Below are 25,229 nucleotides of genomic sequence, written 5' to 3'. Positions count from 1 at the left end.
CATGCTTCTCTTGATTCTTGTGTTTGAAGGTCAGATTTTCTTTTCAGCTCTGGTCTTTTCATCAAGAGTGCTTGAAAGTCCTCTATTTCATTGAAAGATCATTTTTTCCCCTGAAGTATTATACTCAGTTTTGCTGGGTAGGTGATTCTTGGTTTTAGTCCTAGTTCCTTTGACTTCTGGAATATCCTATTCCATGCCCTTCGATCCCTTAACGTAGAAGCTGCTAGATCTTGTGTTATCCTGATTGTATTTCCACAATACTTGAATTGTTTCTTTCTAGGTGCTTGCAATATTTTCTCCTTGACCTAGGAACTCTGGAATTTGGCCACAATGTTCCTAGGAGTTTCTCTTTTTGGATCTCTTTCAGGCAGTGTTCTGTGGATTCCTTGAATATTTATTTTGCCCCCTGGTTCCAGAATATCAGGGCAGTTTTCCTTGATAATTTCATGAAAGTTGATGTCTAGGCTCTTTTTTTGATCATGGCTTTCAGGTAGTCCCATAATTTTTAAATTGTCTCTTCTGGATCTATTTTCCAGGTCACTTGTTTTTCCAATGAGATATTTCATATTATTTTCCATTTTTTCATTCTTTTGGTTTTGTTTTGTGATTTCTTGGTTTCTCCTAAAGTCATTAGCCTCCATCTGTTCCATTCTAATTTTGAAAGAACTATTTTCCTCAGTGAGCTTTTGAACCTCCTTTTCCATTTGGCTAATTCTGCTTTTGAAAGCATTCTTCTCCTCATTGGCTTTTTGAACCTCTTTTGCCAATTGAGTTAGCCTGTTTTTCAAGGTGTAATTTTCTTCACTATTTTTTTTTGGATCTCCTTTAGCAAGGTGTTGACCTGCTTTTCATGCTTTTCTTACATCTCTCTCCTTTCTCTTCCCAGTTTTTCCTCCATCTCTCTTACTTGATTTTCAAAATCCTTTTTGAGCTCTTCCATGGCCTGAGCCCATTGAATATTTATTTTGGATGTTTGGGATACAGAAGCCTTGACTTTTATGTCTTTCACTGATGGTAAGCATTGTTTTTCCTCATCCAACAGGATGGGAAGAGATATCTGTTCCCCAAGAAAGTAACCCTCTAAAGTCTATTTTTTCTCCCTTTTTTGGGCATTTTCTCAACCAGTTATTTGACTTTTGGGTCCTTTGTCAAGAGTAGGGTATACTCTGGGGACCTGTAAGATATCAATTCCTCCAAAGTGGCACAATGAATCATGTACTGGTCTGGGTGCAGGGAAGGATTTTTGTGCCCAAAATCTTAGCAGAGTTTCCTCTCCACAGGCACCTGACCTCCAATTCCCAAGTTAGCACTGGGTGGGGTGGGATTCAGTCAAGCTGTGGGGGCAGGGCCACCGTTCAGTGAAAGACAAAGACCAGCTCCCTCAGTGCCCCCAGGGGTTTTTACAATCCAGCAATGGCCTCAGGCTGCTGGAGGGGCTGTCCTGAGATCTCCTGCTGCCTGCCCAATGTGGCCTCTGGGGCTGCTGCCTGAGGCTGGAGCTATGGGAAGACCCTTCTCCCTTCCTGGCCAGCTGAAGGAACCCTGTCACTGACCTTTGGCACCTGTGGGTTGAGGGATCTGAGGACCTGCTGCTGGGACTGGAGATTCCGCCCCTGAGGTGTCTTTCTCCCAGAGTCTCTCTGCGCCCACGGCCAAGGCTGGGCTGGGCTCCTGCTTGGCTCTGCGTCTGGTGCAACCGACCTTTCTTGTGGGCCTTTCAGGTCACCCTGGACTGGAAATCTCCTCCACTGTGTGGTTCTCTACTTCTGCTGCTCCAAAATTTGTTGAGAGTCCCTCTCTACAGGTCTTTTATGGGCTGTGTGGGGAAAGCCTGCATTTTTTTTGTCTTTCTACTCCACCATCTTGGCTCTGCCCCCCTCATAATTCTTATTTCTCTTTTAAATCTGTCAGGAAAAGCATGTTGTGATTCCATATTCTCCTCAAATTCCACAGGATCCTCAGTCTCATCAAATGTTGGATCATTTCCCTTCATTTCCCTTGGTCTTACAGTATTTATTCATAAATGCCTGAACTTGCTTATATTTGTGTATTAGCAAGGACCTCAGCATATGCAGGAGGGCCTGCTGTACAGGTTCTTAGATCTGCTTTTCTAAAAGGAAAGCAATCTACTTTAATCAAGTACATGTATCATTTATTTAGTTCAGGGGAAAAAGTCAGCATCCTGAACTTCAGAGAAAATACATACAGAAATTGCAAGCAGAAATTTAAAAAAAGACCAGCAGACAAGGTTTCCAACTGTCTGACCGTAAACAATACATACATCATTACCAGAGAGAGAAGCATCAACATCTGAGTTTTCACAGCTGGGGGGCTTCTTAAAATGGCTACCCAGAGTCTTATCTGGCATATGAACCTTCTTCCAGAAAATAAGCCCCAAAGCAAAACTTCACCTCAGAGTATATATACTCTTTTCAAGACTGGATGGCATTACCCTCAAGACCCTATGCCTAATTAGAAATTAAGAAAAAGTGTCTGAGGCCTATTAATGTTTGGGGAATATCTTTGACTCTTCCCCCCACCCACCATTAACCTTACAATTTGGTGCCCAATATTTCCTTTTGTTGTTACTGTTTTTCCTGTTGATTTGTCCGTTTATGTTTAAGATCTTTAGCAATGTTGAGTGAATAAATGATTTTATTGATTTGTGCTTAGATCTAAAAATAATTTTATTAATAAGTGTATTTAAATTTTATTTAAATTTTTTAAATAAGTTATTAATAAAAATAATTTTTTTTTCAGTATGATTATATGGGCTCTGATATTGAGGCTGTCACAAATAAAGTCATCCAGATTCTTGGTCTTATAAATGCAGTAAGTTTTCTCACTTTTTATGATATGGGGGAAAAATTTATTGTTTTAACTTTAGAGTTAAATTGTTTTACTATAGTTTTGTTGTATAATAAATCATTCCAAAGGCCAAATATAAAGAAACTATGTGGTTCCATCAAAACACAGCAATTCAGTTAAGCTCCACTCAGCAATCATTTACTAAGCAGCCACTGTGTTTAAATAGCTTAAACTCTGAATTCCTTTAGAGCAGGTATCCCCAGCCTTTAGCACAGTGCCTAGCCTGTAGTATGCAATTAGTAAATGTCTGTTGGCTGACCTAGTACATTCATAATGCAACATAAAGAAGTATCTGTGTAATTGTTATCTTTTCTATTTTTAGATGTTTACCCAATTTAAAATGACAATTGTGTTGTCATCTTTGGAATTGTGGACATATAAAAATAAGATTTCTACAACTGGAGAGCCAGATGAAATACTACAAAGATTTTTGGAATGGAAAAATTCTTATTTGGTCCTGCGGCCTCATGATATGGCATATTTATTCATGTAAGTCTAGTATTTCTGCTTTGCTCAAAATGTAACACATATATGTATATCAGGGATTTGTTATGGTATTTTAACTCTGTGTTGAGAGGTTTTCAGAAACTCTTATATGGGAAAATATAATTGTGAGACACCATGATATGATAGTAAGTAAGGTGTCATAGTCAATAGAGCTCTGGAACTAGAATCAGGAAGATCTGTGTTTAGATCTAGCCATAGGCATACACAAGCTACGTTACTGGACAAGTCATCTAATGTCTATCTGTGTCATTTTCTTTGTCTGTAAAATGGAGATTGTAATAGCCCCTATTTCCCAGGATTTGTAGATTTGCAAACTTTAAACACTATGTAAATTCTAGCTATTATTCTGATTATTATTGTATGATAAGATCTCTCTATAGAATATAGATGGACATGGTACCGGGTTCTCTCTTTATTTTTTATTTTTTTGCCCTCGAGTGAGATCATTGCATTTGTTTTGAGGCTCCTTGCAAAGACTGTGGGAGTCAGACTCCTGGGTTTCTGGCTACAGTGGCCCAAGCTTCTCCTTATAGTGACCAGTACTAGAGTCCAGTGCTACAGAAACAACTAGACAATAATCAGAAATAGGTTTGAGTACTTGAGACTGTGAGCTATCGTGAAACCTGGTGGATTTGTGAGCCAGGCATAGGGAGTCTGGTCTAACTTCCCATACTGACCATCTTTACCTGAGGTATAAAGCTGGTATTCCAGAGACAAAGATCACCCCCAGAGTTGCTATTTGTAAGTAAGTATAGTTCTGAAATGCATCTAACCATGATGTGCTGGTAAATGTTTAATAACCAGTTAATTCTTGGAAAAACGAAAGTCAAGGCATAATTTTAAGTTAAATCTTCATTGATACTTTTCCCATCACTTCCCAAGTCTGTATATTCAACAAAACAACAAGTCAACCCTAGTTTTATAGTATTTTCTGAGCTTTAAATCTTTATCCTGAAAATGTAACCATCAGCTCTCCAGAGCTCAACTAGATAATTCTAGCAGATCTAATCATGTGAATATATGGGTTGGTAGTTTCCTCCTTTACCCTTGTTTCATATGATGAAACAGCCTTGCTCCTTATAAAGTTGTAACAGCAAGGACCCTGGCATAGACAGGAAGGCCTGCTGTGCAGGTTCTTAGATCTGCTTTTCTAAAAGGAAAGCAACTTTTAAGGGGTTTTCAAAGGGTGAGGAAGAGGGGTCTCCTTACTGGCTACCCAGAGTCTCATCTAGCACATGAACTTTCTTCCAAAAAACAAGCCCCAAAGTAAAACCTCACCTCAGAGTATACATACAGTTTTCAGAGCTGGAGGGCATGACCCTCATCCCCCAGGGCCTCATTAGAAATTAACAAAAGGTGTCTGAGGCCTATTAATGGATAGGGAAGATCTTTAACTCTTCCTCCCTCCCACCATTAATCTTACATTTACATTACACAAGGCTAGCGCCTCTTCTTGTTCAAGTGATCCCATTCCATACTGTCTCCCCCAACCTATTGCTTCCTCTGTCATCCATAATCTTTTGACTCATTTTCAATTTCTCCTTTTTTGCTGGCTCACTCTCCATTGGCTACAAACATATTCATGTCTACTTATCCTGAAAGAATCATCATTTGATCCTTCCCTCACAGCTAATTATCATCCTATATCTCTTCTGCCTTTGCAGCTAAACTTGAAAAGGCCATCTACAATAGGTACCTCCACTTTCTTTTCACTTTCTTCGAAGCTTACAATTAGCTTCTGACCTTGTCATTCCACCAAAATTGCTCTCTCCAAAGTTACTAATGATATTTTAGTTACTAACTCTAAAGGCTTTTTCCCAATTCTCATTCTCCTTGACCTCTCTGAAGCCTTTGACATTGTTATCACTCTTTCCTCCTTGATACTCTCTTCTGTCTAGGTTTTTGGGGCACCACTCGGTACTGGTTCTTATCTTACTCATCTAACTAATCTTCTCTCTCCTTTGCTAGATCCTTCTTTAGATCACATACTTTAACTATAGGTGTCCCTTAAGGTTCTGTTGTGGGCCTCTTTTCTTCTTCCTCTATACTATTTCACTTGTTAATTACAATTTTTATGTTGATGATTCTCAAATCTTATCTTTCTTGCTGAATCTCTCTGCTGACCTACAATCTCACATCTCCAACTGCCTTTCAGACATCTTGAACTGGAGGTCCATTAGACCAACTTGACTCAATATATTCATTATGGAATTCATTATCTTTACCTCTAAACCCTATGCATCTCTTATCATCTTTACTACTATAGAAGGCAATACTGTCCTCCTAGTCCAGGGAGGACTAGGGAACCATGGCCTTGAAGCCACATGAAATCTTCTAGGTCTTTGAATGTGGTATTTCCAAGTTTTACTGAACAAATCCTTTTATTAATGGGATTTCTTCTGTGAAGTTTGGAGTCAATCAAAGGGCCATACTTCAGGACTCAAGGGCCACATGTAGCCTTGAGGCCACAGGTTTCCCACCCCTGTCTTAGTCCCTACAGCTCAGAACTTAGGAGTCAACAAGGCTCAACCCCCTTCTCTCCTCTGACACTGCCATCACTCTAGGCAGGCCCTCATCCCCTCATACCTAGATTATCATAATAGCTTGCTGGTGGGTTTGTCTGCCCCAAGTCCCACTCTAACCCATCCTCTATTCAGCCACTGACGTGATTTTCTTGCAACACAGGTTCAATCAACTCCCTCCCTACCAATTCAAACTCCAGCCTCCCACTCCAAGTCAGTAAACTCCAGTGGCTCCCCTACTGCTTCCGGGATAAAATACAAAATGCTTTGTTTGGCATTCAAAGCCAAAATGAGGGCAGCTCAATGGAGCAGTGAATAGTGTCCAGTCTGAAGTCAGGAAGACTCAGTTGAAATCTGGCCTAGAGAATTATTAGCTATGAGACCCTGAGCAAGTTAACTTAACCCTGTTTGCCTCACTTTCCTCATCTGTAAAATGAACTGGAGAAGGAAATGGCAAGCCACTCCAGCATCTTTGCCAAGAAAACCCCAAATGGGGTCACTATGAGTCAAACATGACTGAAAAATGACAGAACAACAACTGAAAAATCAGCTGAGACTGGTTAGGAAAGCAAAAGACCACACAATGTACTGTGGGGTTTTTAAGTTAAAGCAGGAAGAAGAAACTCAAAAAAAGATTTGGAAATGCTGCTTAGAGTAGCAGGGACAGTACCAACAGATGGCAGGGAAGACAGAGCTACTCAAGTCTTATTTTGCTTCTGTTTCTTCTGCCAAGGAAAATAGTCTTTGTACAGGAAAAGAGGAGAAATAATAGTTCATAGGCAGTTGATACTCAAGATAAGTGAGGAAAAGCATGAGAATAACTTCATGTCCTCTAGTTACCTGCTCCATATGGACTACGTTCTAAAGTAATGAAAAAGTAAGTGGGTGCATTTTCTGGGCAAATACAGTCATCCTTATAAGATCATAGAAAACAGAAATGAGAACCATAGGATTGAAGGAGAGCAAATTTTCTCAAATAGGCAAAGAAAATGAAGTCTGCAAACTATAGGCCAATGAGATTAACTTTAGTTCCTTGCAAAATTTGTTTTCTTTCAAAAGGAAGTCATTATTAAGAGCCAGTGCACTTTACTAAGAAGTGATAATTGTATAGTAATTTTATTTATTTTTTGATAGTTACTTAACTGGTAGTATAGGAAAATGCAGATGTGGTTCACTTAGATTTTAGCAAGGCACTTGAATGGAGTATTTCACAGTATTGGTTTTTTTTTTAATATAAGGATTAGTTAACAGTATTTCTTCATGAAACTTGTTGAATAGACAGACTCAAAGAGTAGTCATGGTAGTCAATAATGGCTTTATGCTAACTTGTAGGAGGTCTTCATTGGAGTTCCATAGAAATCTCTGCTTGACTCTGTGATGCTCATTTTATTGATTATTTGGACAAAACCCTGATGAGAACACTTTCAAATTTGCAAATGATGACAGATAGCAAAATTAGGAGCATTTGGGAGAAGTTCCAAGGAGGCATACTTAACATAGGTGGAAGAAAAACTTATTAACTTCCAAAAATGGACTTGGGATATAGTGTAGTTTTTCCCATTTCAGGTCTGCAAGCAAAGGCTTGATGACCATTGGTTGGGTATGTTGGAGTAATTTTTTTTTCCTGTTTGAACTACCTGACCATTGAGGTCTTTTCAGCTCTAAAATACTGGTTTTCTGTAATCCATCAATGCTTTGGTGATGATCTGCCTTAGTTGGGTCCTTCAACAAAGTTTTCTGAAGTATTTTTTTTAAAACCTCAAATGTTTTTTGAAGTTTTATGATTTGATTTTTTGACCTTCCATAATATTTTACAAATGAATTTGCACTCTCAACTGGGATTACATTTGGCTGTCTCATGTCCCCACTTGATAAAGAGATGAGATATTTGCTAGTTGTGGCAGTTTGGAGGTTCTTTTGTCCTCTCTTAAGTTAGCTGCTTGACATCATTTAAACTTCCATCTATTAGATATCATAATCAAGGATTATAGCTTTACCCTTATTCATTTCTTATGTTTTGACATTAAAAACTATTTGAATGGATCAGGTCAAAGCTATTTTAGTTGTACTTAATGTCTTTTCACCTTTAATTGTCCTTCTGATTTTCTTTTTATCATTATCCATTCTAATTTGGTGTTGATTTTGATCTTTGTGTCAACTAGTTTGGAATCTGACTGCATGTATGCACCCTGATTAGGAAAAGAGTCATTTCCTGTGTAGGGAAACTGATATTTCTTGCTGGTCAAAATATAACACCAGAGCAAGTTATTGTTTGCTGTTCTTTCCATTTCTGGCCTCATGTACAATTCAGTGTCATTGTGTAGGGAGCTGGAAGGCTTCAAAGATCTTAATCTTTTGGATGAGTTTCAGAAAATATAGAAGGGGGTCAAGATGGTGGAGTAACAGGATGGACTTTACAGAGCGCTGCCTCCAAGCCTAGTCAAATATCTGTAAAAAATGGCTCTAAACAAATTCGGGAGCTGCAGAACCCACAGAATGACAGAGTGAAGCAAATCTCCAGCCTGAGACACCCTGGAAGATCCCTGGGAATCTGTATATCTATAGATATATATATCTATAGCATCATGGTGGTGACAGGGTGCAGCCAGCATGGGTCACACCAGCACAGGGGGTACCTGAGTAGGCCTCAGGGGGACTGAATTTCAGGCACCCATGGTGGTTTCCAGACTTCATGACCCTAAAACACTAAGAATAAATTGGAAGATCAGTGGAAAAAGCCTGTGGGACTAGTGTGGGAGAGTGGGGAGTGGTCTGGGGAATGGAGGGAGAAGGGGGCAGAGGAACTCGCAGCAGTCACAGCAGCAGCAGGGGCAGCAGCAATGACTGTTTCTGGAGCTCTAGACCCACAGATTTGGGGGGAATTGAGCAACTCACAGTACACCCCCAGCCCCACCCCCACTGGAAGCAGAGATCTACCTTGACAAAGAGCTCAAAAGTCAAGTAAATGGCTGGGGAAATGAGCAAAAACTGGAAAAAGAATCAGACTGTAGAATCTTACTTTGGTGAAAAGGAAGACCAAAACATGCAAACAGAAGACAACAAAGTCCAAGCTCCTACATCCAAAGCCTCCAAGAAAAATGTGAATTGGTCTGAGGCCATGGAAGGGCTCAAAAGGGATTTTGAAAATCAAATAAGACAAGTAGAGCAAAAATTGGGAAGAGAGAGTGATGCGAGAAAATTATGAAAAATGAGTCAACTGCTTTAAAAGAGACCCAAAAAATGCTGAAGAAAATGACACTAAAAAATAGACTAACCCAAATGACAGATCCAAAAAGCCAATGAAGAGAAGAATGCCCTAAAACAGCAGAATTGGCCAGATGAAAAAGAATTCCAAAAGCTCACTGAAGGAAATAATTCTTTAAAGATTAAAATTGAGCAGATGGAAACTAATGATTTTATGAAAAATCAAGAAATTACAAAACAAAACTAAAGGAATGGAAGAATAGCAGACAATGTAAACTATCTCATTGGAAAAACAACTGACCTAGAAAATAGATACAGGAGAGACAATTTAAAAATTATGGGACTACCTGAAAGCCATAATCAAAAAAAGAGGCTCAGCATCATCTTTCAAGAAATAATTTAATACATATTAAAAAAAAAGAAATTATCTAATTCATATGTCTGAAAATCCTTCAAATTTATGATAAAAGCTGATATAGCAAATTGTCTTCTCTGTTGTGTTCTAGTAAGTATGTGTATTTATAAGGTTGTGTTTGTCCTTCATTTTTGAAGAGGATCATGACATTAGGGAAATGATGACATGACTTGCACTTCACTTTGTTTTGAGTGAGGGAGGGCTGTGCAGGTCACCAGCCTCACTTTCTCTTCCTGAGCCATCTGTATCCAGTGACCAGGTATTCATTAGGATGACTGGAGGTGGCCCAGGATGAAATGGGAGACTTTGGCCTTTTAGGCTGAGGCCTTTTTTAGGTATTCAATTAAAGTGAGGTAATACCCATTTAGTGAATAGTCTTCTTTAAAAGGTAGTCAGGGTGATGGCTCCTTTAATAGAAAAGTGAAAATAAATAGATAAATCACACTGGCAGGGGCAGGAGCCTCAGGGTTGTTATTTGGAAGAGAAATTGTTACTATTGACATTCACTCTAAGCCAGGAGGGTCCAAAACCAGCCATTGAGTGGAGGTTGGACAGGGATCCTTCCTTGTTCCATCCATGAGCTTCAGAGTGCATGGAGTCTAAGGTTTTAGGAGACCCAAGAAAGAAGAAGAGAAGGGAAGGGAAGGGAAGGGAAGGGAAGGGAAGGGAAGGGAAGGGAGAAGGCAGGAGAGGAAAGCAAGGAAAGTATTTATTATCAATCAAATTAAATCCTGAAAGATAATATTGAAATTTGATATTTTTGTTAATAATCATTTTGAATAAAGGTATAATTTTTCTTCAGTTATAGGGACAATCCCACTTCTGTAGGAGCAACTTTTCCTGGAAAGATGTGCATTCTTCATTATGCTGCAGGAATTGTTTTGGTATGCAAGTGACTTAATTAACCTTATTGTTTTCTTTCTAAATATTTGTAAACTACATAATACTTTGGTATCTAAAAACATTCACAAACAAATGCATAATGGGAGCTTTTACATATTTTTATAGTTTAAGGACCTAGTTTCAAATCCTTGCTTTCTTGCTTACTATTGATATAATCTTGGGCAAGTCATTAAGGTTCCCTGGGACTCAGTTTTCTCATTTCTCATTCCCCCAATCTGCCTTCCCTTCTGTCACACCCCTCTCTTCCCTTATCCCCATCTCCTCTATTTTCTTATCGGACAAGATAGATTTCTGTACCCATTACTTGTATTTCTTATTTCCCAGTTGCATGTAAAAACAATTTTTAACATTCGTTTTTAAAACTTTGACTTCCAGCTTCCTTTCTCTTTCCCCACACATCTCCACTGAGAAGGCAAGCTATTCAATATAGTTTTACATGTGTAGTTGTGCAAAAGACTTCCATAAAAGTCATGTTGTGAAAGACTAACTATATTTCCCTACATCCTATCCTGCCCCCCCATTCCATTCTCTCTTTTGACCTTGTCCCTCCCCTAAAGGGTTTGCTTCTAATTATCCCTTTCACCCATTTGCCTTCCCTTCTATCATCCCTCCACATACCCCACTTAACCCCTTTCTCCCCTACTTTCCTGTAACGTAAGATAGATTTTCATACCAAATTGAGTGTGCATGTTATTCCCTCCTTAAGTCAAATATGATGAGAGTAAGCTTCCCTTTTTTCCTCTCATCTCCCTCCTTTTCCCCTCCATTGAAAAAGTTTTTCTTGCCTCTTTTATTAGAGATAATTTGCCCTATTCCATTTCTCCCTTTCTCCTCCCAATATATTCCTCTCTCACTCCTTAATTTTATTTTTTTTTTGCATATCATCCCTTCCTATTCAATTCACTGTGCCCTCTGTCTATATGTATATAATTGCCCCACAGTTTATGTTTTTAATACCAAAATTCTTCCAGTGACAATGTATGATTGAAAATCATGGAATACCACAGTCTCTGAAGAAATGAATGAAACCAATGGAGAGACTTGAAGAATTTTACAAAAGTAGCCTAAAGGATATCATCAACAAACTTTTGACTAGAAAATAAGATGCTTTGGTTACGTAACAAGAGTAAGAAATAATGTGGAGACCTTCAGATTCTGTTGATGGTTACACACTGTCAGATGTTCTGGAGAAACACCCTTAGCATGTTGAGTGGACCTCTTGTGGTAGATTTGCTGAAGGACTTGGAAAAGAGATAAATAGCATAGGCAACCATGAAAGGATTGGATTTTCACCTTTGGAAGTAGTGCCAACATTGACAATATACGTATATATCCATTTAATTATTGAAGCATCACTATGGTTCTTGCAGTCAAATACTTTATTGTCTACAGAAGGTAGATTGATGCCTATGTATACATTCTAGTTATAATCCTTCATACTTAAAGAGGACCAAATGACATCACTATGTTGGGGTCAAGGTACACTGTGTAACTGACTGATCAGACTATTAGTTTAGAAGGTTTTATCACAGGTAGTACACAAATAGTCTCTGTGAACCTTTGGAATGGAAATTGGTGTATCTCACATTTCTTTTAAGCTAGTGCAATTCTGCTTTGCATATAGAACATAGTACCTTTTATTTAGGCACCTACGTACACATACACACACACACATACAGACATATATGTATATATACATATATATATGATGTATGTATAGTCCCTCTAACTATACATATACAATATAAACATACATACATACCCATACACACTTACATATATATATTCCCTCTAACTACCCTAATACAGAAAAAGGTCTCATGAATTACAAATAACATCTTTCCATGTAGGAATGTAAACAGTTCAACTTTAATGAGTTCCTTAAGGCTGCTCTTTCCTGTTTACCTTTTCATGTTTCTCTTGATTCTTGTATTTGAAAGTCAGATTTTCTATTCAGCTCTGGTCTTTTCAACAAGAATGCTTGGAAATCCTCTATTTCATTGAAATTCCATTTTTTCCCCTTAAGTATTATACTGGATTTTGCTGGGTAGGTGATTCTTGGTTTTGATCCTTTCACCTTTGACCTCTGGAATATCAGCCCTTTGATCCCTTAATATAGAAGCTGCTAAATTCTGTGTTATGCTGATTATACTTCCACAATACTTGAATTGTTTCTTTCTGGCTACTTGTAATATTTTTTCCCTTGATCTGAGAACTCTGGAATTTGGCTACAATATTCCTAGGAGTTTTCCTTTTGGGATCCCTTTCAGGAGGTGATCAGTGAATTCTTTCCATTTCTATTTTACCCTCTGGTTCTAGGATAACAGGGCAGTTTTTCTTGATAATTTCTTGGAAGATGATGTCTAGGCCCTTTTTTTTTAATCATGGTTTTCAGGTAGACAAATAATTTTTAAATTATCTCTCCCAGACCTGTTTTCCTGGTCAGTTGTTTTTCCAGTGAGATATTTCACATTGTCTTCTATTTTTTCATTCTTTTGGTTTTGTTTTATAATTTCTTGATTTTTCATAAAGTCATTAGCTTCCATCTGCTCCATTCTAATTTTTAAAGAATTATTTTCTTCAGTGAGCTTTTGGACCTCCTTTTCCAGTTGGCTGATTCTGCTTTTTAAGGCATTCTTCTCCTCACTGGTTTTTTTGGACCTCTTTTGCCATTTGGGTTAGTCTATTTTTAAAAGTGTTAAATTACTCAGAATTTTTTTAGGTTTCCTTTAGCAAGCTGTTGACTCATTTTTCATGATTTTCTTGCATCGCTCTCATTTCTCTTCCCAATTTTCCTCCACTTCTCTTGTTTGATTTTCAAAACCCTTTTTGAGCTCTTCCATGGCCTGACACCATTGCATATTTTTTTGGAGGCTTTGGGATGTAGGAGCCTTGACCTTGCTGTCTTCCTCCAGTTGTATGCTTTGTTCTTCCTCCTCTGAAAGGATGGAAGAATATACTTTTTCACCAAGAAAGTAAACTTCTGTAGTCTTATTTTTCCCCCCTTTTTGGGCATTTTCCCAGCCAATTACTTGACTTTTGAATCCTTTGGCAAGTGGATGGTATATAGCTCTAGGCTTCAGAGGTTTCTAGAGGGAGCTATCAACAATGAAGGGAAGGAATTCTAAAAATTAGAGCTATAGAAATGCCTTGTGTCATGGTAATTCAAATGGGAAGATCTTTTCCATTCATTAATAGGCCTTTGTGACCTGCCTGGGACACATGGAAGTCTGACTCACATGGAGTCTGTAGTGGAAGGAGCTTGCTGAATAGGTGGAACAGGAAGGGGGAAACAGGAAAAGGCAGAGCTAGAGCAAAACTGAGAGAAAGTCATGAGAGCAGTTGGAGCTAGGAAGGATGCAGACAGACAGGGCTTCTGTCTAGCATGACTGAAAAAGCTTGTATGTGATTTTGTTTAAGGGAAGCCTGCTTGTAATTTGTTTGATGGACCTGGTTTGTGGGAATCTTAGCAGGGGGAAGGCTTGGGGATGGTGTTGTCCTCTGCATTGTTATTATGTACAGATTTTTGTTAGTGTGATGGATTTGACTTTCTGATGTCTGAATAAATATTTTGGTTCTGTCTTCCATATGGCAAGTCTGTTGTATTTCATGATTCAGAATTGCACTGGGATATTCATGGCTGCTATAGGCATTGTGAATATCTCATTGGCGCTACACCTTGGAAGGTAATATATCTAGAATACAATGTGGAATTGGGAGTAAAGATTAAATTTTTTTTTCTTTCAAGGAATACTTAATGGAAAAAATAAAGATTTTTGCATTAGTTTTTTGGCAACTGGAGATGTTCAAATAGAATTGGATGATTATAGAAGGCATCTGTGCTTTGGTTGAACTCAATGACCTTCAAAGTCCTATCTAACTCTATGATTCTGATTCTATAAACTCAGTTGTCTTGGTCTAAAGTGGTCTAACATTCAGAAATCATAAGACCATACCATTAGAACTCCAAAGAATCTAGAAAGTCCAGCCCCTCATTTTTAGATGAAGAAAATGAAGTATAAAAAATTTATATGTTGAACTCTTGGGGAGGAATAGGATCAAAAGAGAGAATAGAAGAAATAGGGGGCAGGATAGGATGGAGGGAAATATAGTTAGTCTTACACAACACGACTATTATGGAAGTCATTTGCAAAACTTCACAGATATGGCCTATATTGAATTGGTTGCCTTCCCAAAGGGAATGGGTGGGGAGGGAAAGATGAAGAGAAGCTGGAACTCAAAGTTTTAGGAACAGCTGTTGAGTATTGTTCTTGCAACTAGGAAATAAGAAATATAGGTAATGGGGTATAGAAAATTATCTTGCTCTACAGGACAAAAGAGAAGATGGGGATAAGGGAAGGGAGGGATGTTAGATGGGAGGACAGATTGGTGATAGGGGCGATTAGAATGCTCGGTGTTTGGGGTGGGAGGAGGGGAGAAATGGGGAGAAAATTTGGAACCCCAAATTTTGTGGAAATGAATGTAGAAAACTTAAATAAATAAATTTAAATGAAAAAAAATTTATATGTTGAGATAAAGCCTCCTGGTAAATGTCTGTACTTCCTCCTCCTTCTAAGAAACCGGACACTTGAACTTGAGTCAAAGCAAACTAAATAAATCTGTACTGAGTGGCAGCATAGTAGAGCAAATAGAGAGCTAGCCCTAAAACCAATAAAGTCTAGGTTCAGTTCCCACCATTGACACATACTGGTTATATGACTTGGTAAGTCACTTAACCTTTTGGTGTTCCAAGTCACTTTCTTTTTTTTTTTTTTTTAATTTTTTTATTAAATTATTTTATTTGTTTTCAGTGTTCTGCAATCACTTCCATATATCTTAGATTTTTTTCCCCTTCTTCCCCACTCCCTTCCTGAGATGGCATACGATTTTATATAGGCTCTATGCATACATTCCTATTAAATACATTTTCACCTTATGTTGCATAGAAGAATTAACATGAATCAAAATGGAACAAAACATAATACAAAAGAAAATGGTCTGCTTCATTCTGTGATCAAATTCCATAGTTCTTTCTCTGGATGTGGAAGGCATTTTGCCTCAAGAATTCATTGGGAATTTTTTAAGTCCTTATTACAATGAAGTACTAAGTCTACCAGAAAAATTCCTCACACACTCTGGTTGTTGCTGTGTACAAAGTTCTTCTGGTTCTGCTCCTTTCACTCAGCATCAGATCATATAAGTCTTTCCTGGCCTCTCTCCTAAGTCACTTTCTAAGGCTATAAGTTACAGAGAAGTTGCTGACTTTAGTCAGTAGAGAGAATTTTCACACACCTTGAAGTCCCCTATAACTGTAACATCATCAGTCCTGTACTTATCCTTATGTATAAAATTAATACAGATTACTTTTAGGGAGGAAGCACTAACATTGAGGAAGCAGGAAAGGCCTTATAGAGGAAGCAGATTCCTAATGGAGCTTTGAAGGAAACTAGGAATTCTAAGAAGCATAGATAAGGAAGGTCCGCTTCTCTAACTCACTAATTCACAAAGAGAATTATTCTTTGAATTTCTGAGTTTTGGCTTCATAATAGCAAAGGGAAACCACATTGTTAACCACTGTGGCCCTAGGAAAACTTTCTTTCCCCTCATGAATGCAGGGAGAAGACAGTATCTGCACAGAACCAAAAGTTAATATAGGTTGTATTCATATATTCCTTTTGTGTATTTATGCTACGTATCCTGGAATGAAGCCAAGTGCTGAAGCTGTGCATTAAGCTAAAACCCTGACCATTGTGGCTACTCTGTGCACACCACATTATTAGGCATTACCTGCAATGTGTGATCCGGTGTTCGATAATCTCCCTCTTACTAAATGTATGTTACAGCGCTAATAAGAAAAACTCATAGTTTTGGTAATTTACTTTGCTTCTGCATTTCAGTAAACTCTGCTAACAGCTTCTCCTCTTTTTTTCCCCCTCCCACTCGCTTTCTCTCTCCACATTAGTATCCCAAGGGAATAACTGTCGAGGCCTTTTCTGTCATTATTGCACAATTGCTGGGGCTCAGTCTGGGAATAAGATACGATGACAAGAGGTGCCGCTGTTTACAGTCTACCTGCATCATGAGCCCAGAAGCTGTGTAAGAGTAAAAAACATTGTGTTTCTTGATAATGTTGTTTATTTTTTGACAGATACAAACTGACCCTTTCCCGATAAAATATATATTTTATTTAAACATGTTTATAAAAAAGAATGAGGTCAGGTAAGCCCTGCCGTCGGACAATTTAGGGTACCACATTTTAATTTAGAAGATAGATTAGGAAAGTTATTCTGGTTATTTGCATTACAGAATGAATTTATCAGATTTTCATTATAGACCAAATAAAAGAGACAAACTTTACAGGAATTATTTGATTTTCTTTTTTTTTTTTTTTTTTTTTTTTTTTTTACAGTTGATGATAATCAGGCTTATAGGTCAAAAAAAGCCATATTGTTCTCTCTTTTAGCTTGCTATTCAATAAGAGCCTATAAGAAAATAATGTCAAAGAGGAATAACCTGAGTTGCCTTCTCTGAGTTTTTTCTTCTCAGTGATTTGCCTGTTTTAGGTAGGAGCCAAGAGATGAATCATAAGGGAATTACAAATACAGAGTACTTTTATGAGAGGCCACTTGCAGGCATAAATCCCTGGGACTAACTCTTGCATCTTTAAAAAAGCTTAATATCAAATAGACATTCTGTCTAATTATGTGAGAGCTTTAAAACTGTTATACTATGTCAGATAAATAGCTAATAATCTTTCCAAGAGTGACTCCGAGAAGTAAGTTGTATTTCCTGGGAGGACAAAAATATCTACTCTGACATCACTCTTTAAAAATAAAAGTCACACTTGCAAATATTACAGTCTCACAAAATCATGTAGATTTTGAGAGTTTAAAGGGATTTGGGTGGCTATTTATTTCAAGTACTACACAAATGGAATCACTAGTATGACATACTGACAAGCAGTCTTCCGGGAGACTGGAAAAGATTACAGAGTAGGGGAAGTAGTATATCCTGGTGCTCTCTCTCCCACACAGAACTGCTCTAACAAAGATCAAAGAAGGTCATGAGATTGGGTGAATGGCAGTTGGAAGGTCTGAAGATGAGCCAAGTAGTTCATTTTTCCTTCCCAGGTCAGTACAGGGAGAAAGAAGAAACCCAGTGGCACTGGAGAGGATAATCTTTCAGCACCTGGATAGGGCTAGAATATGAAGGGGGAAGAGGTGTAATTTGGCAATTATGTTGCTGTGACTGGGCAGAGTATTGGGCCATTCCAGTTTGACCTGTGGGGAGAGCCTGTGGCTTTCAAATATTGGGGCAAGTAGGGAAGACCAGGGCTAAGTCTATAGCTGTGTCATTCTGACTTAAGAGTAGGGTCAAAGAAGGGAAACTGGAGTTTGCAGCTATATAGCAGGGCAAGAAGTGTGGACTAGGAACATTTCTGCTTCTCTGTGTCTCTGTCACTGTTGTTTAGTCATTTTAGCTGTGTCTGACTCTCTGTGATCCTGTTTAGGGTTTTCTTGGCAAAGGTGGTTTGCCATTTCCTTCTCCAGCTCATTTGGAAGGAAACTGAGGCAAATAGGGTTAAGTGACTTACCCAGGATCACATAGCTAATAAGTATCTGAGACCAGATTTGAACTTAGGAAGATGAATATTCCAGACTCCAGACCTGGTGCGCTATTCACTGTGCAATCCAGTTGATACTAGAACAGAATTTTAGATTCAGCTCATAGACTTGGGCTGCAGCAGAGATTGTAAACCAGGGATGAGCCCTGAAATTCTGTGACTCTGAACTTGAAAGACTTTCCAGTTAGCTGATGTAGTCTAGGGTCAACAATTCTGTACTGGAGCTTCAAAAAGGTGAAAACCTATAGTTGTGTTGTCTGACCTAGAATTGAGTTGGAAGCTATAGCTCACTGACTTGATCTCATCCCTAAGATCTTTGTAGAATACAGTATTCAGTGTCCAAGGAACCAGTGACAAGACCTTAGATAATACAGATAAGGGCCAAATAAGACCTCCACTATGTCTTCAGAAGTGTCCAGAGGCCAGCCCTCATATAAAGACCTAATTCAGGAAATAAGGCTAGAAGAATTGATAAATACAAGACATTTGATAAGGAATGTGGAGCCAGGAATGCCCTAAACAAATCCAGGAGAATTACGTTTATAAACAAAGACACAAAGGAAAACACAATAAGGCCAAAAAGTCCACTAGAATTCCTAGAAGAAATGATGTAAAAGTTAAAAATTATATTATAAATGAAATAAGAGCTCTAAAGCACAGATGTCAACCTTGCGGCCTTTGGGATACATGCATTACACAAGATTAGGTATTTACATTTTTTTAAATGAGAGGGAGAGCTTGGAATAAAAAATATTCCAGAAGGCAGCAATCACAACAAAAATGAAACAAAAACCATACAACCAAGAACAGCTTACCCAGAAAAGCTGAGTAAAATCCCATAGCAGAAATCAGTTAATCAAAGAGAGAACTTCAGAGCATTCCTGATGAAAAGACCAAAGCTGAGTAGACACTTTGAAATGCAAATACAGGAATCGGTAGAAGCATAAAGAGGTAAATACATAGGTATGGAAATAAATGTGGATACGCTACCTCAGAACCCACTGCCCATAAAATATCTGTAAAAAAAGAACCACCGGTGAATTCTGGAGCAGTAGAAGCCACAGAACAACGGAGTGGAGGAGATTTCTGCTCCAGAGAGCCTGAAAACCTCTCGCAAAAGGTCCCTCGCGCCCCAGACCCAGAGCAGAGCCCAACCCTGCTTCCACGGCGCGGCGCAGAAAGGAGCAGATCCAAGCAGGCTTCAGGGATGGAATCTCCAGCAGCCACGCGGGTCCTTCACCCACAGGTGACAAGGGTCGGTGAGAGGGTCTCTTCAGTGGGTCGAGAGGGGTGTGGGGTGCCCGCATAACTCAGGCCCCCTCAGGAGGCAACAGTGGAGGTGGGAGCAGACCAGGGCTCCCCAAGCAGGCAGGAGCCCAGATCCATTGTTGAAGGTCTCTGCATAAACCCCCTGAGGGAACTGAGCCTGAGAGGCAGCCCTGCCCCCACCTGAGCACCTGAACTTAATCTCACACTGACTAGCAGCCCTGCCCCCACCCAAAGCCCTGAGGCTGGGAAGCAGCATTTGAATCTCAGACCCCAAGTGCTGGCTGGGCAGATCTGGAGGCGAGGTGGGGGTGGAGAGGACACTCAGAAGTCAAGTCACTGGCTGGGAAAATGCCCAGAAAAGGGGAAAAAAATAAGACTATAGAAGGTTACTTTCTTGGTGAACAGGCATTTCCTCCCTTCCTTTCTGATGAGGAAGAACAATGCTTACCATCAGGCAAAGACACAAAAGTCAAGGCTTCTGTATCCCAGCTCACTCAATGGGCTCAGGCCATGGAAGAGCTCAAAAAGGATTTTGAAAATCAAGTTAGAAAGGTGAAGGAAAAACTGGGAAGAGAAATGAGTGACATGCAAGCAAAGCATGAAAAACAAGTAAACACCCTGCTAAAGGAGACCCAAAAAAATGCTGAAGAAAATAACACCTTGAAAAATAGGCTAACTCAATTGGCAAAGGAGGTTCAAAAAGCCAATGAGGAGAAGAATGCTTTCAAAAGCAGAATTAGCCAAATGGAAAAGGAGGTTCAAAAGCTCACTGAAGAAAATAGTTCTTTCAAAATTAGAATGGCACAGATGGAGGCTAATGACTTTATGAGAAACCAAGAAATCACAAAACAAAACCAAAAGAATGAAAAAATGGAAGATAATGTGAAATATCTCATTGGAAAAACAACTGACCTGGAGAATAGATCCAGGAGAGACAATTTAAAAATTATGGGCCTACCTGAAAGCCATGATCAAAAAAGAGCCTAGACATCATCTTTCATGAAATTATCAAGGAAAACTGCCCTGAGATTCTAGAACCAGCGGGCAAAATAAGTATTCAAGGAATCCACAGATTACCGCCTGAAAGAGATCCAAAAAGAGAAACTCCTAGGAACATTGTGGCCAAATTCCAGAGTTCCCAGGTCAAGGAGAAAATATTGCAAGCACCTAGAAAGAAACAATTCAAGTATTATGGAAATACAATCAGGATAACACAAGATCTAGCAGCTTCTACATTAAGGGATCGAAGGGTGTGGAATAGGATATTCCAGAAGTCAAAGGAACTAGGACTAAAACCAAGAATCACCTACCCAGCAAAACTGAATATAATACTTCAGTGGAAATAAATGTGGGCAATTAAAACGAAATAAACAATTATGAAATGTTTACATTCAATCAGGAAGGAAAGAAACACATTCCCTTAGAATCCTAATTTTGTCAGCAGTTACAAAATTAAATAGGAGGGTCTGTGAGTGATTTTGCTGTGTTTTAAAAGAAAGAAGAAAAGGGAGGGGAGATAATGCAAGGAAAAGGATGGAAAGTTACTGTCATATAATCAGATTGTTCAAGAAGACTATGCAAACAAGGTCTAAGAGGTGGAGAGAGAAGGGATTCACTTGAGTCACCCCACCTCCTATGCTGCCTGTAGCTAGGCTGCACTAGCAGTTATAAGGACCTAACATAGGCTTACAACAAACCTACCCCCACACTCCAGTCCCCTTCCTTTTTTCCAGTGCCTTTTGACTGTGGAAGTTTGCCTAGGCCGTGACAGGATAGCCCTTCAGAGCCAAAGCCAGATGGGGCCACACCCTTGTAGCGCTATGGCTGCAAAACTCTGAACTGTTTTTGTCAGGGCAAGTAGCCAAATAGCAGCAATAAAGATAGTGCCATGGTAGAAAGCCCCATGATACCAATGTGACAAAGGTCTGAATTTTTAGTGCTGGGGCAGAGAATGAAGAAACAGAGGGAAGAGGTCAGAATACCAGGACAAGACACTCCGTGTATGTGTGTTGAGGGGGGATGATTAGGGAGTTGTGCAGTATTCTGTCAAGCCTTTGGGAAAGAGCTTCCAGCTGTGACCAATTAAATCACTTGGGGGAAGAAATGTAGTCTGGTGAACCATAATCTACCCAACATTGGAGAAGGCTGAGGCATTTTGCTCCATCCCCAAAAGAAACCACCATCAGAGGGTTCAGAGTAAGAAAGTGAATAGGAGTGAAATCTTGAAGAAGCAAAGACTGAATTGATCGACGATCTCAGGAAGGAGAAAATCTTGAACAAAAGCAGATGAATTAACAGGGAAAATGCTAACAATGGAAGGAAATGTGATCTCCATAGCTGAAAGGTATTAAGAAAAAAATAATGAACAGGACTAGTTAAAGGGAAGGAGATGATGTAGGAATTTACTTGAATGAGAGGTGAAAAAAAGGTGAAGAATTACATAACTAGATAAAAGCAGGTGAGAAGAAGGAACTAATAAACAAAATTTCAAAGGCAAAGGGGTAATAAGAGGAAGGGATCAAAGGTCAGAGGAAGAAAGCCATTTTAAAAAAGAATAAGGTAAAATAAAGGGATTTAATACTGTGTTTATAGCACAAGAAGGAAAATAATACCTTAAAAAAAGTATTAGACACAGAAAATAGAAACTTGTAATTTTCAATGTTAATGGATTAAAAATCCATTAAAATGAAAAAAAGTAACAGTTTGGCTAAGAAAATTTAACCCTATGATCTGTTGCTTGTGTGTTGAACCACATTTAAAAACAAGGACTTAAAGAAAATAAAGCAAAAGGCATGGGAAGAAAATTTGCTGTACATCAAGTGAATCCGAAAAAGAAGAGTTGCTATCATACTTTCAGATAAACCAAAAATAAGCATTCAAAACATACAAAGGGATAAAAAAGGAAGCTATAATATGCTGAAAGGAACCATAGACGGTAAACCATTATCAGTAATAAATATATATGCTCCAAATGATTTAGTATCCAAATTCACAATGGAACTGCAAAAGAATATATGTGTTTCTGAGCTTTGAGCTTCAGTTACCTCACCTGAAGGATTCAGACTAGAATTCCTCTATGGTTCATTGCAGCATTTTAGGTCTATGACCCCATGATCTTAAAAGCACATCCAAATACCTCATAAATGTCATTTCCTTGGGCATACTTGGTGGCTGTAGCTTCACATTGCTGTTTCCCTATGACTGTGTTCTCACATTCTAATACAGGTGAAAAACCTGAAAAGTTAAGCTCACATAGCTAAATCACTGGCAAACCAGGATCATATTTTAATGATGTAGTCCAGTGAGAGAAATGGAATTGTCTTGTCAGTCATCACTTTGAGTTATTAAAATGTCTATTGTGAACCATTTGTATTTATTCCCAACCTATTTAGGGTATTTAAAATCAGTATTCACAATTGCTTTTTTATAGGTCAAGAAATGTACATGCATTTAGAAGTAATATTTCTGACAAAGTCATTCAATTTATTTTTAGTCTCTCCAGTGGGATTAAAGTCTTTAGCCGCTGCAGCTTGAATGACCTTCAGAATTTCATTTCAAAGACTGGAGCTAAATGTCTTAAAAATCAGCCAACTTTTAAATATTATTACTCTGAGAGGTCTAGGAACTGCGGGAATTATGTAATAGATGAAGGTGAACTATGTGACTGTGGCCCTCCATCGGTAAATATTATCAAAACAGAGTTTATTGCGAACATTCTATATTTTGAATTGCTATGAATAAATAAGATATTTTGCAAAATCTGAATATCCATCAAATAACCAACAAAATAAAAAGCAACAAAAAGTCAAATTAAAAGCAATTTAAAGCATGTTTTAGTATGTAGGGGAATTAGGTAAGCTGTGGAGTTTTGAATAAGGCTAAAAAATGCCACAAAAATACCTGTTATTGGAAAAACTAGGCATGGGGACCTTTTCATCTCATGGAATTTTTTTTTTTTTTTTTGTAACACAGGGTCACACAACTAGTAAGTACCTGGAATTAAGCAGGAGTAGGAGAGGCTTCCTGTAGTAGGCAATATTTTACCTGGTTCTTGAAGAAAGCCAGGGAGGGCAGAAGATGGAGATGAGAAGAAATAGAATTCCAGGGATGGGGGGCAGCCAGTGAAAATGCTCAGACAGGAGATAGAATATCTTGTGTGAGATCAGGGTTACTGCATCACATATGGGCAAGGGAGTAAAATATAGGAAGACTAGAAAGGTAGGAACGGGCCAGGTTATGGAAGGCTTTGAATGCCAAATTTCAATTGTATATTTGATCTTGGAGGTGATAGGTAGCCACTGAAGTTTATTGGCGGGGGCGGGGGGGGGGGGGGAAGAGGTGATATGATCAGATCTGTGGTTAAGGAAGTTTAATTTGGTAGCTGAGTGGCAAAGAGATTGAATGGAGAGAGTTGGGTTAGGAAGACCATCAAAATAGTTGTTGCATGAGGGAATGAAGTCCTGCAGTGTGGTGGCATTGTCAGAGGAAAGGATACAGAATACACTAGTGATATTATGAAAGTGGAATCAGCAAGTCTTGGCAACGTTTTGAATATGGGGAATGAGTCAAGGACTGGTGATACACTCACAAAAAAGAATATTCATTTATAGGGAGCATGATTTTGTAAATTCAGAAATAATTTCATTTTTCCACCTTCTGTCTCTTAAAATTCTCTATAAATTCTTAGACCTTTAGATCCTTTTGTATTGTCCTTTGATGATCTCTTTCAGTTCCCTGTAACTCTGGATCAGAAATATGAGAAAAAATGAGAAAAACAGAAATTTTTTTTCTTATTAATTGTACATATTCATCTTTCTTATATGGGTAGAATGTTTTCAGGTTAATACTGTTCTAAAGTCTGGTTTCTTTCTTTCAGAAATAACCCAAATCACTTGTCTCTTCCCCCACCCCATCCTTGGAGCTGAAGAGGAAACTCAGTCTTATGTTTGCTCAATAAAACAGAAGATATTCACCACAAGCTCCTTTTACCTTTCTCTACATTTCATAAGGGTTTACCAGTGGAATAGTTCATTCATTTCTAAGAAGGAATCATTTAATTCCATCAAAAGTAAGGTACAAATAAATCTTAGAGAGATGCAGGATACTTGGCTCAATAACAAGACATGAAATTCAGTTTTATGCTGATAATAACAATCCAAATAACTTTTATCATACCCTGAAGGCTATTTATGGGCCAAAGACCTATGGTGCTCAACTACTTGGTGCTGACAGAGCCACATTAATTAGTGATGAGAATATGATCCTAGTGAGATACGCTGAACACTTAATAGTGTTCTCAACAGGCCACCATCAATCAACGCTGAGACCATTGGTCATTTACCTCAGGTTGAAATCAATCCCTCCCTACTTGAAGCTTCAACTGAAGAAGAGATTTTGAATGACATTAGGCTCCTTTCATGTGCCAAAGCACCTGGTGCTGATTCTGTTCCAGCTGAGATTTACAAGGTAGGGGGTCCATTGCTAATAAAAAAACTGACTGAAAGATTATATGATTATATGACAAGAAGAGGTTATCCCCCAGGAGTTCAAGGATGCCTCCATTGTCTTATAAAGGTAAAGGAAATAGATTGTCCCATGATAATCACAGAGGGGTCTCTCTCAGTCATTACTGGCAAGATTCTTGCCAGTCCTTAATAAGTTGATCCTTCACCTCAAAGATGTTCATCTACCTGAGAGCCAGTGTGGTTTCGGAAAGGGCTGAGGAGCAGTCAATATGGTGTTTGCTGCCTGACAACTCCAGAAGAAATGCCAGTACAGAACAGAGGTCTGCACACAATGTTTGTAGATCTGACCAAGGCCTTTGACACTGTTAGTCATGAGAGCTTATGGAAAGTGTCCAAATTTGGTTACCCAGAGAAGTTCATCAGCATTGTGCGTCAATTTCATGATGGCATGC

At 38.6% G+C, this 25,229-nt stretch overlaps 1 protein-coding gene across 5 annotated transcripts in view; it reads left to right on the top strand.

Moving 5' to 3' along the window:
* Positions 1 to 25,229, top strand: part of LOC140520808 (disintegrin and metalloproteinase domain-containing protein 32-like) — a 119,267-nt gene that overhangs the window by 50,866 nt on the left and 43,172 nt on the right. For 4 of the 5 annotated variants that reach the window (XM_072635124.1, XM_072635125.1, XM_072635126.1 and 1 more), the window contains 5 exons: positions 2,761 to 2,832; positions 3,191 to 3,357; positions 10,319 to 10,400; positions 16,382 to 16,515; positions 22,806 to 22,992. In XM_072635124.1, coding sequence (XP_072491225.1) covers positions 2,761 to 2,832; positions 3,191 to 3,357; positions 10,319 to 10,400; positions 16,382 to 16,515; positions 22,806 to 22,992 — 642 coding nt within the window. The remainder of the gene's footprint in view (positions 1 to 2,760; positions 2,833 to 3,190; positions 3,358 to 10,318; positions 10,401 to 16,381; positions 16,516 to 22,805; positions 22,993 to 25,229) is intronic. The other variant, XM_072635128.1, reaches the window with a different exon arrangement.

The sequence above is a fragment of the Notamacropus eugenii genome, chromosome 1 (assembly GCF_028372415.1).
Source record: "Notamacropus eugenii isolate mMacEug1 chromosome 1, mMacEug1.pri_v2, whole genome shotgun sequence".
In the NCBI taxonomy this organism is placed as follows: domain Eukaryota; kingdom Metazoa; phylum Chordata; class Mammalia; order Diprotodontia; family Macropodidae; genus Notamacropus; species Notamacropus eugenii.
Note: the sequence above shows the minus strand (reverse complement) of the source record. Positions and strands in the feature narration are given on the sequence as shown.